The sequence below is a fragment of the Scyliorhinus torazame genome, chromosome 2, assembly GCF_047496885.1.
Source record: "Scyliorhinus torazame isolate Kashiwa2021f chromosome 2, sScyTor2.1, whole genome shotgun sequence".
NCBI lineage: Eukaryota > Metazoa > Chordata > Chondrichthyes > Carcharhiniformes > Scyliorhinidae > Scyliorhinus > Scyliorhinus torazame.
Window position 1 is genome coordinate 100,045,146 of NC_092708.1, and position 20,244 is coordinate 100,065,389.

Below are 20,244 nucleotides of genomic sequence, written 5' to 3' on the forward strand. Positions count from 1 at the left end.
TTTCTCTAGCATTTTCTCCTTTGTGATGGCTACCATATTCAACTCTGCCCCCTGACTCTCTGGAATTGTTGGGATATTACTCATGTCTTCTACTGTGAAGACTGACGCAAAGTACTTATTTAGTTCCTCAGCTAAGTCCTTGTCTCCCATCACTAGATTACCAGCGTCATTTAGGAGCGGCCCAATGTCTACTTTTGCCTCCCGTTTGTTTTTAATGTATTTAAATAAATTTTTACTATCATTCCTAATGTTACTGGCTAGCCTACCTTCATATTTGATCCTCTCTTTCCTTATTTCTCTGTTATCTTCTGTTTGTTTTTGTAACCTTCCCAATCTTCTGACTTCCCACTACTCTTTGCCATATTATCGGCTTTCTCTTTTGCTTTGATGCATTCCCTAAATTCCTTTGTCAGCCATGGCTGCCTAATCCCCCCTCTGATAACCTTACTTTTCTTTGGGATGAACCTCTGTACTGTGTCCTCAATTATTCCCAGAAACTCCTGCCATTGCTGTTTTACTGTCTTTCCCACTAGGCTCTGCTCCCAGTCGATTTTCGTCAGTTCCTCCCTTACCTTTATTTAACTGTAACACCTTTACATCTGATTCTACCTTCTTTCTTTCAAATTGGAGATTGAATTCTACCATATTATGATCACATCCTCCTAAGTGTTCCCTTACTTTAAGATCTTTAATCAAGTCTGGCTCATTACATAACACTAAGTCCAGAATGGCCTGTCCCCTCATGGGCTCCATCACAAGCTGTTCCAAAAAGCCCTCCTGTAAACATTCAATGAATTCCCTTTCCTTGGGTCCACTGGCAGCATTATTTACCCAGTCCACCTGCATATTGCAGTCCCCCATGATCACTGTCACCTTGCCTTTCTGACATGCACTTTCTATTTTGTGGTGCATTTTGTGCCCCCGGTCCTGACCACTGTTAGGAGACCTGTACATAACTCCCATTATGGTTTTTTTGCCTTTGTGGTTCCTCAACTCTACCCACACAGACTCCACATCATCCGACCCGATGTCGTTTAGTGCTATTGATTTAATTTAATTCCTAATTAACAAGGCAACCCCACCCCCTCTGCCCACCTCCCTGTCTTTTCGATAGGTTGTGAATCCCTGGATGTTTAAATGCCAGTCCTGAACCCCCTGCAACCACGTATTTGTGATGCCTACCACATCATACCTGCCAGTCACAATCTGGGCCACAAGCTCATCTACCTTGTTCCGTACACTGCGCGCATTTAAATATAGCATCTTTAATTCTCTATTGACCGTCCCTTTTCGTTTTCTTAGTGTGGTGGACCTTGGTTTACTGAGCCTTTCCATACACTGTCATATTTTGTGGGATGGGGACTATCGTAACCTCGCCTGAGTTCTGTCTTTTCGTGCTTTTATGTATTCCTAAGCAGCTACGCTTCCCACTGATTACTTCACCTCTTGGTTCCGTGACTTTCCCTTCCCCCCCAATCTCTAGTTTAAAGTCCTATTGACCACCCTATTTACTCTTTTCGCCACAACACTGGTCCCAGCTCGGTTCAGGTGGAGACCATCCCAACGGTATAGGTCCCCCCTGTCCCAAAACTGATGCCAGTGTCCCATGAAAAGGAACCCCTCTTTCCCACACCACTCTTTCAGCCACATGTTAACTTCCCTTATTCTTGCATCCCGAGAGTTCTTTACTCCGAGAGTAGTAAGAGCGTGGAATGCCCTGCCTGCAACAGGAGTGGACTCGCCAACACTAAGGGCATTCAAATGGTCATTGGATAGACATATGGCCGATAAGGGAATAGTGTAGATGGGCTTTAGAGTGGTTTCACAGGTCGGCGCAACATCGAGGGCCGAAGGGCCTGTACTGCGCCGTAATGTTCTATGTTCAATTCATTTTAGTTAAAATTCCCCTTTTGTTATTGCCCTATTGATTTTGCACTTCATGGAATCATAGAATACTACAGTGCAGAAGGAGGCCATTCTGCCCATCAGATTTGCACCGACTAAGAGTACCCTACCTAGGCCCACTCTCCAATAAACCAGTAACTCCACCTAATCTTTGAGCACTAAGGGACAATTTACCATGGCCAATCCCAATCCACCTAACCTGCACATCTTTGGACTGTGGGAGGAAACCGGAGTACCCGGAGAAAACACATGTAGACACGGGGAGAAAGTGCAAACTCTACAGAGACAGTTACCAGAGGCCGGAATTGAACCCGGGTCCCTGGCGCTGTGAGGCAGTAGTGCTAACAACTGTGCCACCGTGCCGTCCCACTTCTCAGAGATTTGCCTGCATTTATGCTTTTTGGTCTCCCTTTGACTGTTAGGAGGTCTTGAGTGCAGTCCCAGTAGCATGACTTTCTTGCTACCAAGCTCATTCCACACAGTCTCAATTGATGGCCCTTTCAACATATCATCCCTCCTCACAGTTGTAATTACTTTTCTAACCAAAATTGCGATCACCCCCTCTATTTTAGTCTCCTCGCTTTCTCATTTGAAAACTTTAACCATGAAAGTCGAGTTGCCATTCTTGTTCCTTTTTAAGTCGTTTCTGCAATAGCTAGGATATCATACTGCTACATTTCTATCTGTGCCCTCATCTGTTTTATTTGCCATACTCATTGCATTGAAGTATGCAATCCCTTGAGCACTGCTAAACTCTTCTTTTTCATTCTTTAATCTCCCTTTGTCTTCCAGACTCGCTCATTAATTTTGTGCCTGCCATTTCTGATTTCACCCCATCTGAATCAACCCTCAGGTTCCCACCCCCCCGCCAAACTAATTTATACCCTGCCCAACAGTACTAGCAAACCTCCTGCAAGGTCATCAGACCTGGCCTAATTGAGGTGCAAACTGTTCATCTTATACAGGATCTGACAACCCCCACCGCCCACCAAAATCAATCCCAATGCCCGAGGATTTTGAAACCTTCCCTCCTGCACCATTGCGCCAACCACATATTCATCAACTCCACCCTCAGAATTCCATGCTCGCAAGGCAGCACGGTGGCGCAGTGGGTTCGCACTGCGGCCTCACGGGCTGAGGTCCCAGGTTCGATCCCGGCTCTGGCACATTCTCCCTGTGTTTGCGTGGGTTTCGCTCCCACAACCCAAAAATGTGCTAGCCAGGTGGAACGGCCAAGCTAAATTGCCCCTTAATTAGAAAAAATGAATTGGGTAGTCTAAAATTAAAATTAAAAAAACAGAATTCCATGCTCGCTAGCGTGTGGCACTAGGGGTAATTTGGAGGTTTCTCCTGCGGAGGTCCTGTTTTTCAACTGTCTTATCTAGCTCCTTAAAATCAAGTCTCAAGACCTAATCCGTCTTTCTACCATTTGTACCAATGTGGGCCACTACCTCTGGCTGTTCACACTCCCCCTTAAGAATGTCCCACAGCCACTCTGTGACATCCTTGACCCTGGCACCAGTGAGACAACACACGCCACCCTGGAGTCACATCTACGGCCACAGAATCGCCTGTCTGGTCTCCTATCAAATCCCCTAGCACTATTTCTCTTCCGTTCTTCTTCCTTCCCACCTGTGCTGCTGAGCCACCAGTGGTGTCCCAAACTAGGCTCTTGCTACATACCTCTGAGGAACCACTCATCTGTGTCCAAAAATGACAACCAGTTTGTGAGTGAGACAGATTTAGAAGACTCCTGCACTATCTAGACATTCTGGTGGCCACCCACTCTCTGTCTGCGTGCTTCTAACCTATGGTGTTAGCCACGTCCCTAAACATGCTAACCATGTAATCTTCATCCTCACAGATGTGCCAGTGACTCCAGCTGCTCAAACTCGGAAACCCGGAGCTCATGTTTCAGCAGCAGATGACATTTCCTGCAGACATGTTCATCAAGGTCAGTTGATGGGAACCCAACTTCCCACATACCACAGGAGGGATGTCCCACATGGCCAGGCTGTCCTGCCACGCCTTAACCTTACTGTAGAATGTAAAATTGTATACTGTTTGGAGTAGCCAATTATTTTTTTTCCCCCAATTGAGGGGCAATTTAGCGTGGCCAATCCACGTAACCAGCACATCTTTGGGTTGTGGGGGTGAAACCCACGCTGACATGGGGAGATTGTGCAAACTCCACACGGGCAGTGACCCAGGGCCGGGATTTGAGCCCGGGTCCTCAGCGCCCCAGTCCCAGTGCTAACCACTGCGTCACATGCCGCCCTCCAATTATATACTTTTAATCACCAATTAGATCCTTGCCGTGTTCTCCTATAGGCAGTTAAGGGTTATTTAAAACTTTAGGTTTTCAATTATGCAGCTATTTACACATTGTCCTCTATCGTGGATACTCAACTGTGCACCGGCTTACAAGTCGATTTTCACTCCCCTAGCTTGGATACAAAGGAAGAAAACTCACCAAATTACTGGAGGCTGAAAACAGTAGAAGAGCACCTCCTTCCCCATTACACTGAACTCTTGCACTCACCAAACTTCACAAAATTGTGCCCAAGCCTTACTCCTTGTTTCATCAGAAGTGAGATATATTTAATGGATGAGCTGCCTCATCTTCAATTTATCTTTTGAGATGTGCAGAATTTATATCAGATTTAGTGGGAGGATAGAGAAGTTGGATTTACTAATCAATCTTCTTGTTCATTGGCTATAGTTTACTACAACAAAACCAACATAAAAGCAGCTTCAGTTAATAAGGTAAACAGTGTCCTACAACACAGTTCTACAAGCCAACCCTAATGATACTCACCTTGGATCCTTCTGAATGCTGTCAATCGATGGAGACCTTGTTGTAGCTTCATCAGCTGGAATGGTATAATGAAGTCTGGAATAATTAGATTCAGATGGTCGGTATTGAACTGCTCTGAATGGATCACTGTAATTACCCAATGAATTTAGAGCAAAGTTATTTCTTTGGTAAGTCATGGTGCTGCGCTGACTGGCTGATCTCTGCAGGTTTCCAATGGCTAAAAATGTAAAAAAATTGTTAATCTCAAAACTGTACTAATCTTGCGGATATAAATCTAAAATGTTGTAACAATGATTTTTAAGCACATTTTCTATAATAGATCCAAGCAACAATATTGGCTCATTTATCCTGAACAAATTGATCAGGGTGAATTTAATAGAAACAGATTAAAAATTATGACCATCACACATAGAAGGAGAATCCCACCTTATGTCATTACGTGCTTAGAAACCAATAGAGTATACTTTTATGCATATTGATACACAGATTTCATAACATTGTGACTTCTAACGGTTACAAGTTTCATTCATCAACATACACGAAAGCAGTCATTCTGCACACCTCCCCCTATCATACATTATCCATGTTGTTGCCTCTTAAATGTCTTAGTAAGCCACACTGTTGAAGGGCAATTAGGGATGGACAATAAATGCTGGCCTGGCCAGCAAAGCCCACATCCCATGAATGAGTTAAAAAAAAAGTGCGGACTAAATCCCATTGTTACTGTGTTTACAACACAATTGTAGATTCAACCGCATTAAAGGAAGGGAGGCGGTGGTGTAGTGGTAATGTCATTGGACTACTAACTGAGGGGCCCAGACTAATGCTTTGGAGGATTGGATTCAAATCCTACCATATCCTACCAAATCTGGAACTGAAAGCTAGTCTCACTAATAGCGACCATTAAACAGTGGTTGTAAAAACTAATCTGGTTCACTAATCTCCCTTTTAGGAAAGCAAACCCGCTATCTTTACCTGGTCTTCCCTGCACGCTACTCCAGACCCACACCAATGTTCAACTGTTAAATGCCCTCTGAAATGGCCTAGCAAACCACTCAAATCAAGGGCAATTGGGCATTTTCAGCAAATGCTGGTCTTGCCAGCAACGCCCACGTCCCATAAGAAAATAAGTTTAAAAAAATTATCTTTTAATCCCTTGTTTGATTATTTCCCAGTAACCATCCCATCTGTCCTCAATCTTGGATAGGTCTATAAATTTGTTAAATTTAATAGTTTACTCATCATCATCTGCTGTGCAGCACAGAAATTCAGCTAAAATTATGTGTGGGAATAATCATTTTCCTCTGGGTTCTATTCCAGAGAAATGTTAATCTCACATGACCTGCAGCTATTCCCGGTCAAGATTCCAGTTAACGAGCAGACTATGCACAGATAGTGACCGAACTGGGAATTGAACACGGGTCCCTGGTGCTGTGAAGCAACAATGCTAACCACTGTGTTTCTCTCAAATTCTGTTCCCTTTCGTAAAGACTTGTTCACATCTTGGCTCTATTTTCGTGAGATTAACCCCAGACGAATGTCCCATTTTAATTGAAAATAAATAAATATAACTTCTCCAATTAATTCTTGGGATTAATTGGGCATTAATGGCAAGATAAGCATTTACTGTATATCCACAGTTGTTCCAAGAAGAGGGTGGTGATAATTCATGCAATAGAGTGGCTTACTTGGGCTTCTATTTAGAAATCCATTGATCTCGGTCTTGAATATACTGAATGATTGAGCTTGCACGGCCCTCTTGGGTAGAGAATTGCAATGACTTATCAATGGCAGGGTTTTTCAAAGTGCGGGTCAGAAGTGTCGCTGTGTGTGTGTGTCAGGTCTCAGCGCCGGATTTCCAGGTCCTTGTTTCCTGTCATAAGATCTCCCCACTCAGACCTCGAGAGAACTTAAGGTAAAGTCTTAGTTGAAGGATTTTGTTTCGTAAATGCCTCCCTTGCTTTCCTCATGGTCAAGGAGGAATTTTAACTGCTGTGTTTTCGTGCAACCGATTGCTTAATTTGAGAAATAATTGTGACAAGATTTTGGGATGGGATCCAACCACAAGTCCACCATCTCATTCTGTCGTACGTGATCTCATGGCGCTGTGCTGAAGACATGCCAGCTGTGGGGTTATCATCCGGAGCACTGACTGATATTTATCCAGGAATTGCAGATCAGATTGGATACCTTAATTATTCTCAACATTTACTGGGAGCTGGGTTGAGTGTAGAATTCTAGTTCAGGATCAAAGACTGTCATTAATGAGTTAATAATGGTCTCAACAAAAGGACGACACAGAATTTCAGCTCCCTCCAGATAGTTTTTCTTTATGAAGGTGTGAAGGAATTAGCTTTAATAGGCAACATGTACAGATTGGGCGTGAATTTGAAAACGTGTTCAATTAGGACGATTAGAATATAGGAACAGAAATAAACTATTCTTCCTCATGTCTGCTCTATCATTTAATGGGATCATGACTGGTCTGTATTTTAACTCCATCTACTCACCTCAGTTTTATAATCCTGAAAACACTTACTAAGCAAAAGCTGATCAGTTTCAGTTTGAAAATTTCTCATTAACCCCACTTTAACAGTTTGTGGGAAAAGTTCAATATTTCCAACATCCCACTAGAATGGTAGGGGATTGATAACCGAGGCAGAGTAACAAGGCTAAGAGAAACAAGGACAGTAATAAAAGAAAGAACAGCAAAATGCAAAAATGAAATGAAAATTGCTTATTGTCACAAGTAGGCTTCAAATGAAGTTACTGTGAAAAGCCTCTAGTCGCCACATTGCGGCGCCTGTTCGGGGAGGCTGGTATGGAAATTGAACCGGGCTGCTGGCCTGCCTTGGTCTGCTTTCAAAGCCAGCGATTTAGCCCTGTGCTAAACCAGCCCCAAAATGAAATGAAATGAAAATTGCTTATTGTCACAAGTAGGCTTCAAATGAAGTTACTGTGAAAAGCTCCTAGTCGTCACATTCCGGCGCCTGTTCGGGGAGGCTGGTACGGGAATTGAGCCCGCGCTGTTGGCTGTGTTCTGCATTACAAACCAGTGATTTAGCACACTGTGCTAAACCAGCCCCTTCGGTGAACAGGGTAGTCAAGGACAAGAGGCAAATAGAGCTACTGTACAAAGAGAAGTTAGGATGATTAAAAATGTCAAAAAAGACAAGCCTAAAAGCTTTGTATATAAATGGAAAAAGCATTCAGAGTGAGAAGGCCAGCCGGTATGTGTCCCATTGGTCCACCAGTTGGCAAAAATGGGTCCTGAGAAAAGAGGTTTGAACAACACTGATCTATGGCACGTATATCCTTAGGTAAGGAGACCAAAACTCAACAATACTGTGGTTAGGGTCTCACCAAGGTTTATACAATTGCATCTTTACTCCTGTACTAAAATAGCTTGCTGCACTTCATGTTAGCTCTTGATGACTCATGGACAAAGTTACTTTTGGACATCAATATTTTACCTTTCAATAAATACTCTGCATTTCTGTTCTTCCTAACAAAGTGGATAACTTCACATTTTTCCACTTTATATTCCATCCGCTTGTTCTTGCACATTTACATAGCCTGTCTAAATCTCCATGAAGCCTCTTTGCAAGGCAGCACAGTGGCTAGCACTGCTGCCTCACGACACCGAGGTCCCAGGATCGATCCTGGCCCTGAGTTCCTGTCTGTGTGGAGTTTGCACATTCTCCCAGTGTTGGCGTGGGTTTCACCTTCACAACCCAAAGATGTGCAGGGTAGGTGGATTGGCCCTTAATTGGAAAAATTAATTGGGTACTCTAAATTTATAAAATAAAATGAAGCCTCTTTGTATCCTCTTCGCAATTCACATTCTCACCTCGTTTTGTCATCAGCAAACTTGCAAATATTACATTTAATCCCTTTTACTGATACCAGCTTTTCAATTTCCGAGATATCATAGAATTTACATTCGGCTCATCGAGTCTGCACCGGCCCTTGGCAAGAGCACCCGACTCAAGCCCAGGTCTCCACCCTATCTCCGTAACCCCACCCAACCTTGTTTTGGACACGAAGGGCAATTTAGCATGGCCAACCCACCTAACCCGCACATCTTTGGACTGTGGAAGGAAACCAGAGCACCCGGAGGAAACCCACGCAGACAGAGAGAGAACGTGCAGACTCCGCACAGACAGTGGCCCAAGCTGGGAATCAAACCTGGGTCCCTGGAGCTGTGAAGCAATTGTGCTAACCACTGTGCTACTGTTCTGCCCTGCAAAGAGGTTTCATGGAGATTTAGACAGGCTATGTGTAAATAGAATTCACATTCCATTGATTTTTCATTCAGGCCACTAGCTCACTAGCTATTTACCATATCTTCTACACTACTGTGCATTTTGCCAATTCACAGACTAAACAAAATAAAGGAGGGGAATCAGGTGGTGGAATATGTTGGATGGGGTTTCACCTCAAAAACATGTTCATATCTACCCTGGATTGATGGGACAGAAATATTCAAATCTACCCTGGATTGATGGGACAGAAAGCTGTAAGGGATCCAATGCAAAATAAGTTTTGGGTAGTCCCAAACCAGTTCTTGAGCACATGGGCTAACAGCACAAAACTACCTCTTGTTATGCACCAAGTGTCAACACCTTGGAGAGAGGTCCAAAGACGATCATTTATGGACAATGCTTCATAAAGGTTAAAGTTGAACTGCTTTTTCAGAGGTAATGGGATGTTTTAGTCTGCATACATGATGTTAACTTATTTGAGCATTCAGAGTGTGAAAAATGAAGTGACAGTGAAGAAATCAAAATGTGGGGTCGTTGACAAAGACCACAGGTAGTGGTGACAGGGCTGGAAGATCAATCGCATTAGAGTATCAATGTCAAATGTGTGTGGACAAAACTTTTTAACATGGTCAAGCAATTGAATGAACTCTTTCTGATGTTATTGCTCCCTGGACCTGCAAATATTAAAGTTTTATTATCCAAGCAGGTGGTATTCACCAAGTATCTAAAGATCAGCAGCAGTAATGACAGCATATCAGCAGCACCACCTTAGAATGAATGATGGACTGCAGCCTCTGGTACTGCAGATGCAATCTTGTGAACTGCAGAGAACAGATATAGAAGAAATATAGAAGTTTTGTCCATTCAGTAGTGCAGTTACATGTTTGAGCACACAACTGACTATGCAATACCATACCCAGGAATACTCTGCCATGCCACAGTAAAATTTTGAAAGGCTCTGATCATCAGCCGTCTTTCCAATTCCCAGCTGTCTTTCTGATTCCTTCCTTTCTATCTCTTCCACTTTGCCATTTTCTTCCTGCTATACACTAAACAGTTGGCCCACTTTTGCAAAGCAAGATTTTTGTACATGGAGTGTAACTGAAATGGAGGCAATTGTGATGCAAAGCAATTCATCATCACATGAAGTGTAATTCCATGGGAGGGTACAAAATTTCATCACTGCTTCTTTAGTACTGGATGGATCGATGCCAAAACCAAAAGAAAGGTCTGGATCCATTTGGCTTCATATGCAGAAAACTGTTGACAAGGTTCCATATCAATAAATAATTATTTAAGAATTCATAGAAGAGATCCTGATGTGCAATGCTAGACATGCATCCAGCTTTACAAAAGAACCATTTGTGCTGCTTTGTCCAATGCAATTTAGGTAGTTTAATCAATTTAGTTGAGAATAATGTTATTTCACAGCTATTTGTATGCTTTTTTCTTTCAAAAAGGATGGAACTGAATTTCAGAAGTTAGAAAAGATTATGAGGTGTCTGAAGGATCGTTTTGGATCGTTTCTCATCTCCATTCTCCTGCCTTCTCCCCATAACCCCTGAAACAGAGATAGATAGATTTTGATCAATAAGAGGATCAGGGGTTATGGGGTGAAGGCAGGAGAATGGGGATGAGAAAAATATCAGCCCATGATTGAATGGCGGAGCAGACGTGATGGGCCGAATGGCCTAATACTGCTCCTATGTCTTATGGCCCGCTCTATTTATGCAGGTGAAACTGCTAATGATTTCCACGCCCCCCCCCCCCTCATTGGGGGAGCTCAAGAGTTCTGGGATACCCAATAGTCCTCAGCCGATAGTATTCAGGCAGGTTATAACAGGCGGATATGATTGTAACCTCAACCCCACATTTTACCTATCCCATTTAGCCCCCCCCCACCATCAAGAATCTACCTACCTCTGCCATATACCTACCATCCGGATTGGCCACAATGCTCCCCACCTCAAACGCCACCCTCTTATTGAGCCGACACCGCCATTCCTCTTGTATTCATATCCAGCCCCTAGTGGAACACCTATCCCACCTATCCCCTCCTCAGCCTTGTCTGACCCCTCAACTTCCGGTGTGACTCCTGTAAAAACACCATGTCTGCGTTCAGACTCCTCAGATGCATGAACACATGTGATCCCGCCCCTCTGCTGCCAAAATGTCATACCCCTGCTTGGGTCAGCCCCCAGACCCACGTCACGTGCATCTCCAGGACTGCCCTCTGATATCCACCACCATCTCTCCCTTCCCAAATGCGCCACACCAACCACACCCATGTGAGCAACCCTCTCCCTCTCCACCCGCAAACAAAGAACCAACTCTAGACCGCCCCACCCCCCGCTTTCCTCCTGACGATTCCCCACTTCACGTCCGTTAACTAGCCCTCTCAGCTAGCATGGTAGTCCCAGCCCAAGGCCTGCAACCTCCCCATTCCTCTTCAGTCCACACCTTAGCCAGCTGTCTGACTTTCACTGGAACTCTGACTTTCATATGGGGTTCATAAATTCCATTCTCGAAGGACACATCTTGGAATCTTCTCCCAAGCAATGCTTTCTCTTGGATGCCTTAACCAAGGATTCACATCCTTGATTTGAACCTCTCCTTTTGGTATTCCTCTGCCCGATCACCACAAGCTTCCACGCAATCTCTCAGGTACCCAGTCATGCTAGCAGAGCACCACCGCTTCACAGACTGTGTTAAGGTGTCACCAACCTTAGGACTATCTTGGATGTCTGGGTCTTGCTAGTTAATGTCTCTAGGTCTGTACCGTGCAGCCTTGTCTTTTACTGGGAGCCTCTCTCTGCTCCTGACTTAACAGAACAAAGCCTATTTCCAGATTTCTGTGCTTTGTTCCTCTAACTTCCTGGAACTCTCATTCCCCAAATTTTGACTGTTCTCTAGCTTCTGGATCTTGCTTTCTGTCCATCTGCATTATCCTGCCAGTATTGGCAGTTTCTCTGAGAGCTTCTTTCTTCTGGGTATCTGGTTCCAATTGAACTCAAATGTTACTGCTTTTCACTGAGCCTCTGGTTGCTATGTAACAGCTTTCCTTACCCATGTAATTGCTTTTACGTTGTAAACCCTTAATTACAATGCAGCCAAAATTTAAAGTGAAACTGAACTTGTTGATATGCAGGCATCTTTATTCAACATGAAGTGAAACTGAAGCATTAACCCTTAGCAGACAAACACGAATCAAGCTTAGACTTCACCTTATTTCTGACACGCAGCACATATATAGACTACTTAAATTATTTCTATCTCCTGACAATGCAAAGACTCTTACTTCTATCATCTTTTGAGGAAGGGAGTTCCAAAGACAACATTCAGAAATAAATTCTTCTAATCTGTTTAAAAGGGGTCGCCCATTAAGACAGTGACCCCAAGTTCTAGATTATTCCACAAGTGGAACCACCTCGTCACATCTACTTTGTCAATACTCTGCAGGATCTTGTGTTTCAAAACTCCTAAAACTCCAATGGATACAAACCTAGATTGTCTAACCTTTTCTCATAAGACAACCGGCCCGTTCCAGGTATTAGGATCAACTAAAATCTCTTGCACTTATATCCTTCCTTAAATACGAAAACCAATACAGTACACAGTAATCCAGATGTGGTCTCAGCAATGTACTAGATATTATGGGCTATTATTTAAATGGTAGAAAATTGCAGCATGCTGCTGTGCAGAAGGACCTGGGTGTCCTTGTGCATGAATCACAAACAGTTGATTTGCAGGTGCAGCAGGTAATTAGAAGACAAATAGAATTTTGTCCTTGATTGCTAGAGGGATGGAGTTTAAAAACAAGGAGGTTTTGTAGCTGTATAGGGTGCTGGCGAGGCCACACCTGGAGTATTGTGTACAGTTTTGGTCTCCTTACTTGAGAAAGGATGTACTGGCACTGGAGGGGTGCAGAGGAGGTTGATTTTGAAGTTGAGAGGACTGGCTTATGAAGAGAGACTGAGTTTACTGGGATTATACTCATTGGAATTTAGAAGAATGAGGGGAGAACTTCATCCAAGTCATTTATATCAATTCTGGAAAGTTTGAGGCCCCAACATTGATCCCTGCAGCACTCATCGTGCCAACCAGAAAATGACACATTTATGCCTACTGTTTCCTGTTAGCTACCCAGTCTCCGGTTAATGCCAATATGTTACCCCCTACACCATGAGGTTTCATTTTTCACAATACCCTTTGACATGGCACCTTACTAAATGCCTTCTGTAAATCTTAGTGCAACACATCAAGGTTTCCCTTTATCCATGGCATGAGTTACTTCTTCAAAGAACTCCAATAAATTAGTTAACTCTTTCACAAAACCATGTTGACACAGCCAGATTACCTTAAATTTTTCCTATTTTGCCTTCTTTAAAAAAAAACCTGGAGAAACCAATATCTTTCCAACATCACCCCTCCCCCCACCAAATCTCCTCCCCCAACTTCACTTTACAATGTATGCTGAACAATTTCCTGAACAAATCACAGATGGTTTAGAATAGGAGGATTTGCTTTGTGAATAAGGTGACTAAATGCTCAAGCTCTTAAATAGAGTTGAGGTTTCATTTAATTCTACAAATACTTTTCCATAATTATAGTTTTACATTGCAAAATCCACACGATGCATCCTTTGGTACTAACATTGTCCATTTTGTGAGTACTTATTACAAAGCAATTCAAATTAGGCTTTTATTACATTACAATTAAAAATCCAAGCATGTCGGATATCAAACCTCTCAGGAGGGGGGCATATGGATATGGAGAGGTGACTGTTGTGGTGGAAACACGAATCAAAGCCTTGACAGCGCTAAATTATCTGATTTTTGGGCCTAAGAACAAGAAGAAAGAAAATTGCAGCACAGAAACAGGCCCATCAGCCCTGCAAGCCTGCAGCGACTGTGCTGCCCGTCTGAACTAAAACGCCCTACCTTTCCGGGGACCATATCTCTCTATTCCCATCCTATTCATGTATTTGTCAAGATGCCCCTTAAAAGTCACTATCGTATCGGCTTCCACTACCTCCCCCGGCAGCGCGTTCCAGGCTCCCACAACCCCCAGCGTACAAAGAACAAAGAAAAGTACAGCACACGAACAGGCCCTTCGGCACTCCAAGCCTGCGCCAACCATGCTGCCCGTCTAAACTAAAATCGTCTACACTTCTGGGGTCCGTAACCCTCTATTCCCATCCTATTCATGTATTTGTCAAGGTGCCCCTTAAACGTCACTATCGTCCCTGCTTCCACCACCTCCTCCGGCAGCGAGTGCCAGGCACCCACTACCCTCTGTGTAAAAAAAAAAAAAAAAAAAAAAAAAAAAAAAAAAAAAAAAAAAAAACTTGTCTCGTACATTTCCTCTAAACCTTGCCCCTCGCACCTTAAACCTATGCCCCCTAGTAATTGACCCCTCTACCCTGTGAAAAAGTCTGACTATCCACTCTGTCTATGGCCCTCATAATTTTGTAGACCTCCATCAGGTCGCCCCTCAACCTCCTTCGTTCCAGTGAGAACAAACCAAGTTTATTCAACCTCTCGTAGCCAGGCAACATCCTGGTAAATCTCTTCTGCACCCTCTCTAAAGCCTCCACATCCTTCTGGTAGTGTGCCGACCAGAATTGAACACTATACTCCAAGCGTGGCCTAACTAAGGTTCTCTACAGCTGCAAGATGACTTGCCAATTCTTATACTCAATGCCCCGGCCAATGAAGGCAAGCATGCCGTATGCCTTCTTGACTACCTTCTCCACCTGTGTTGCCCCTTTCAGTGACCTGTGGACCTGTACACCTAGATCTCTCTGACTGTCAATACTCTTGAGGGTTCTACCATTCACTGTATATTCCCTACCTGTATTAGACCTTCCAAAATGCATTACCTCACATTTGTCCGGATTAAACTCCATCTGCCATCTCTCTGCCCAAGTCGCCAAACAATCTAAATCCTGCTGTATCCTCTGACAGTCCTCATTGTTATCCGCATTTCCACCAACCTTTGTGTCGTCCGCAAACTTACTAATCAGACCAGTTACATTTGCCTCCAAATCATTTATATATACTACGAAAAGCAAAGGTCCTAGCACTGATCCCTGCAGAACACCACTAGTTACAGCCCTCCAATCAGAAAAGCACCCTTCCATTGCTACTCTCTGCCTTCTATGACCTAGCCAGTTCTGTATCCATCTTGCCAGCTCACCTCTGATCCCGTGTGACTTCACCTTTTGTATCAGTCTGCCATGAGGGACCTTGTCAAAGGCCTTACTGAAGTCCATATAGACAACATCCACTGCCCTACCTTCATCAATCATCTTTGTGATCTTTTCGAAAAACTCTATCAAGTTAGTGAGACACAACCTCTCCTTCACAAAACCGTGCTGCCTCTCGCTAATCCGTCCACTTGCTTCCAAATGGGAGTAGGTCCTGTCTCGAAGAATTCTCTCCAGTAATTTCCCTACCACTGACGTAAGGCTCACCGGACTGTAGTTCCCTGGATTATCCTTGCTACCCTTCTTAAACAAAGGGGCAACATTGGCTATTCTCCAGTCCTCCGAGACATCACCTGAAGACAGTGAGGATCCAAAGATTTCTGTCAAGGCATCAGCAATTTCCTCTCTTGCCTCCTTCAATATTCTGGGGTAGATCCCATTAGGCCCTGGGGACTTATCCACCGTAATATTTTTCAAGATGCTCAACACCTCGTCTTTTTGGATCTCAATGTGACCCAGGCTATCTACACACCCTTCTCCAGACTCAACATCCACCAATTCCTTCTCTTTGGTGAATACTGATGCGTAAAAAACCTTCCTTGTATATCTCCTTTAAATGTTGCCCCTCACGCCTTAAACTTATGCCCCCTAGTAATTGACTCTTCCACCCTGAGGAAAAGCTTCTGATTATCCACTCTATCCATGCCACTCAACCTTGTAGACTTCTATCAGGTCGCCCCTCAACCTCCGTTGTTCCATTGAGAACAAACAATGTTTCTTCAACCTCTCCTCATAGCTAATGCCCTCCATACCAGGCAACAAATCTTTTCTGTACCCTCACAAAAGCCTTCGCATCCTTCTGGTAGTGGGGCAACCAAAATTGAACACTATATTCCAAGTGCGGCCTAACTAAGGTTCCATAAAGCTGCAACTTGACTTGCCAATTTTTAAACTCAATGCCCTGACCGATGAAGGCAGGACTACCATATGCCTTCTTGACTACCTTCTCCACCTGCGTTGCCACTTTCAGTAACCCGTGAGCCTGTATACCCAGATCCCTCTTCCTATCAATACTCTTAAGTGTTCTGCCATTTACTGTATAGTTCCCATCTGTATTAGACCTTCCAAAATGCATTACCTCACATTTGTCCGGATTAAACTCAGTCTGCCATCTCTCCGCCCAAGTCTCCAACCAATCTATATCCTGCTGCATCCTCTGACAGTCCTCATCGCTATCCGCAATTCCACCAATCTTTGTGTCGTCCGCAAACTTACTAATCAAACCAGTTACATTGTCCTCCAAATCATTTATATATATATATTACAAACAGCAAAGGTCCCGGGATCACCAGTAGTCACAACCCTCCATTCAGAAACGCAACCTTCCACTGCTACCCTCTGTCTTCTATGACCGAGCCAGTTCTGTATCCATCTTGCCAATTCACCTTGGATCCTGTGCGACTTCACCTTCTGTACCAGTCTGCCATGAGGGACCTTGTTAAAGTCCTCACTGAAGTACATGTAGACAACATTCACTGCCCTACCCTCACCAATCATCTTCATCACTGCCTCGAAAAAACTCTGATCAAGTTAGTGAGACACTATCTCCCCTTCACAAAACCATGTTGCCTCTCGCTAATACGTCCACTCATTTCCAAGTGGGAGTAAATCCTGTCTTGAAGGATCCTCTCCAATAATTTTCCTATCATTGAAGTAAGGTTCACTGGCCTGTAATTACCTGGATTACCCTTGCTACCCTTCTTAAACAAGGGTTTGACTCCCCTTTAGAGAAGGAAAAGAGTTTGTCAGCCTTTGAGAGGTGGTGGGGACTTCGAGCAGTTCAGACACAGATCTCGTGAATTGGTGTGAAATTTCTGAACTTTCATTGACTGAAGGAGAAAAGCAGTAGCCAGGTTTCTGACATTTGGTCTGGCAGGAAGCCCAGGTCAAAAGTGAGGTCGCTGGTCTAATATTGGGATGCGAGCCTGCGAAGCCTTCAGCGAGGCTGGCCAAAGGCCGAAGGGAGCAGCAGAGCGACTCTCTACCTCCAGGACAGGGCTGAGGAGGGCGAGCGGGCAACCATCCAAAAAGGACAGAGGCCACCAGTCCTGACAGCCAGCCAGGAGCGCATTCGGTCGTCAAGGGTCAAAGCTGGAGGCCCAGCCACCCGAGCAAGAGCAGAGCAGCAGTTGGGAGGCGTGAAGGACAGGCAAGCGCCGGTGCAGTGTCTCGGGGAATCAGGGATCAGTGGCCTGCAGGAGCGGGGCAACGCGCTAACTTACATTCTCCAATAAATCTACAATTTTACTATTACACTTTTTTATTTAGTTATTTTAGTTGATCAGATCAATATTTTTGTTCCCACTTCATATTAAACGCATATTCAAAGAGCTGACTGCCAAATAATTCAGAGTAAAGCTATTTTCTTCAGTAGTATGTTTTTTCTTGATGCTGAAGACAAAAGAAACACACAAATTCATTACCTGATCCCGTACGAAACACTGCTGTTTGAGCGCCATGAAGAAGTTCAACGCCTGCATGGCTGGGGCTGCGATAAACTGGGCTTTGAAGTGTTCTTCCTTCATAGATGGGAGTAATATGCAAATCAGGAGACATGGCAGAACGCAATTCATGTCCCAGCTGACTGTGTTGACTGGCATATGAACTACGCAATCCTGAAAAACAACAAGATCTACGGTTCATTGAATCAAAGGCACATTTCTGTATAAACAATTGTTTAAAAATAAAAATGCACTTTTTCTAATGTCACAAGATTACGCATTGTAATAAAATACTGTAAATAAAATGCACTCATTAATAATTGCTGCCTAGTAGTTCAGTTTATTTGTTAATTTAAATATCCTTATTGATTGATATATGATGTACTGGTGTAATCTGATCTATGTAATAAATGCGGTACACTTTATTCTCGGAAAATACAAGCACGAATTGCCGGGGGGGGGGGTGGGGGAAAAAAGAGTCCAAAAGTGGACGTTATAAATATAGGGTTAGTTGAGGTGACTGGCAGAAGTGTGAATGAGAAAGGATCAGAAGCATATACTTAATTATGCAATGAAGAGAGGCAGGAGGCTTGGGCGGAGCATAAACCAATAGAGCCTCATGGTCTATTTCTATGTCGTAAACATAATAAGAATGAGGTACAAGTTCATGTAATACGATGCAGAAGTAAATAAACTGCCTCCATTGAATGAACTTTCCCATCAATAATCTAGATTTAAAGCATTCTAATTGTACTTCAATTTTGAGATTGGGCACTTGGAACAGGAGTATATACTCAATGAACAGACACATAATATCATAAAAATATGATTACTAGATAAGAAGCTAGCTGCCTTTTTTCCCCATCCTAAGTTCAAGGATAAACACACTTCAGTGTGGAGAACTGTCAGGTGCTTGCCAAAACACAGGGGAGATTTTGCTAGCCGCTTAAGTTAGTTTTCTGCACATTCATTGTAAAACCCACAAATTCATTGATGTGTATTTCTGCCAACAGTCCCTCCTACTCACCAAGTAAAATCTGGGGAGAGGATTTAAAAGTAGTGAGGAGGTAGGGTGAAAAGAAATCAGACTGCTGGCCCAGGCAACGCTAATGAAGGAAGAATTGCAAAGGGCATCGACATATATGACAGACGGGGGAGACTGTGGAGCCACAGAAACAAAGATAGGTCCAACTATTTAGTCACAAAATTCTAAACTGGATACAAGATATCAAACTAAAATCAATTTGTTAATTAGAGTTTATTGAAATGAATTAATTATCACTTAAAATGCAGTAGTAAATGTTGTATACAGTAATTAAGCATACAAAGTAGATGATCGTAGCACAAACGTTATGTTGGCTCTGTAGAAGGTGGACATTAATGCACAGTATCACAATTTTAAATGACCACAGCTTTGAAACATATCTATGAGTCAGAATGTGCATCAAAATAAGGTGAGGCAATGGCGCTCACCGGTAATTATATAAAATTGGTACAGAAAATTGAAAAGCGCAGCTGCAGGCTTAAAAGCCAATATCAAAGAGATACGGCCAGTTGTACTATTTTGCCATTAGAGTTTTGGAACTGGCATTTAATTCTCTGCCTCATTTTTTGCATGGTAGATACAAATTGAACTCGCAAAAGTCAAATCAAGTCATTGCAAGTACAAGTATCCTTTTAACAATACGATAATCAATATATTTTCAATCACATCTATGGCACTGAAGATTAATTAGTATAATTGTGGAGTCTCATTCTTTCACATAATAATCGTTAGAGATTTTAAGAATACCCAAATTTAAACAAATGTTACTTTTCTTCTACATCTTTTTCGCTCACTCAACCCAATCTTTCTTTTCCTTTCTATTTCTGTACCTGCATTGGCTCTGAATTCACCCACATTAACTTACACAGTCAAAGAACAGAACAAAGTATATGACAATGCTTCAGCTGATTTATTAAGATGGGAAAGTAATTAATAAGGAGGGTGCAAATAGGAGGAGGATGGGTAGGTTGGGTGAGCAGAACAAGGCAGATGGAACACAACAGGACATAGTCTGAAGCCATACATTATGGTCTGAAAAATAATAAGGCAATGGAGAGACTGGAAAATATATTCATTCAGGAGGGGCCAGGATGCCTTGTACATGAATCACAAAGTTAACAGCAAGCAATGAGGAAGGCAAATGGTATGTTAGCTTTTGTTACAAAGGGGTTGAAGTATAAGATCAATAAATTTTACGACAATTATATTGGTGAGGCCACACTTGGGAATATTGGCTGCAGTTTTCGTCTCCTTACTCAAGGAAGGACATACTTGTCCTAAAGGGAGTGCAAAGAAGTTTCACTAGATGGGTTCCCGAGATGAGGAGATTGTCCTATGAGGAGAGATGGAGCAGACTGGGACTATATTCATGGGCGTTTCAAAGAATGAAGGGTGATCTAATTGAAATATGTAAAATTCTAAAAGGCTTGAGATTATAGATGCTACGAAACTGTATTGTATCCGCAGGGTCTGTCTCAAAAGGGGCGGCATGGTAGCACTGT

At 43.1% G+C, this 20,244-nt stretch overlaps 1 protein-coding gene across 1 annotated transcript in view; it reads right to left on the bottom strand.

The window, feature by feature from the left end:
- pkp4 (plakophilin 4) overlaps positions 1-20,244 on the bottom strand; it is a 328,075-nt gene that overhangs the window by 120,141 nt on the left and 187,690 nt on the right. The window contains 2 exon segments of the mRNA XM_072474888.1: positions 4,724-4,940; positions 17,680-17,871. Coding sequence (XP_072330989.1) covers positions 4,724-4,940; positions 17,680-17,871 — 409 coding nt within the window.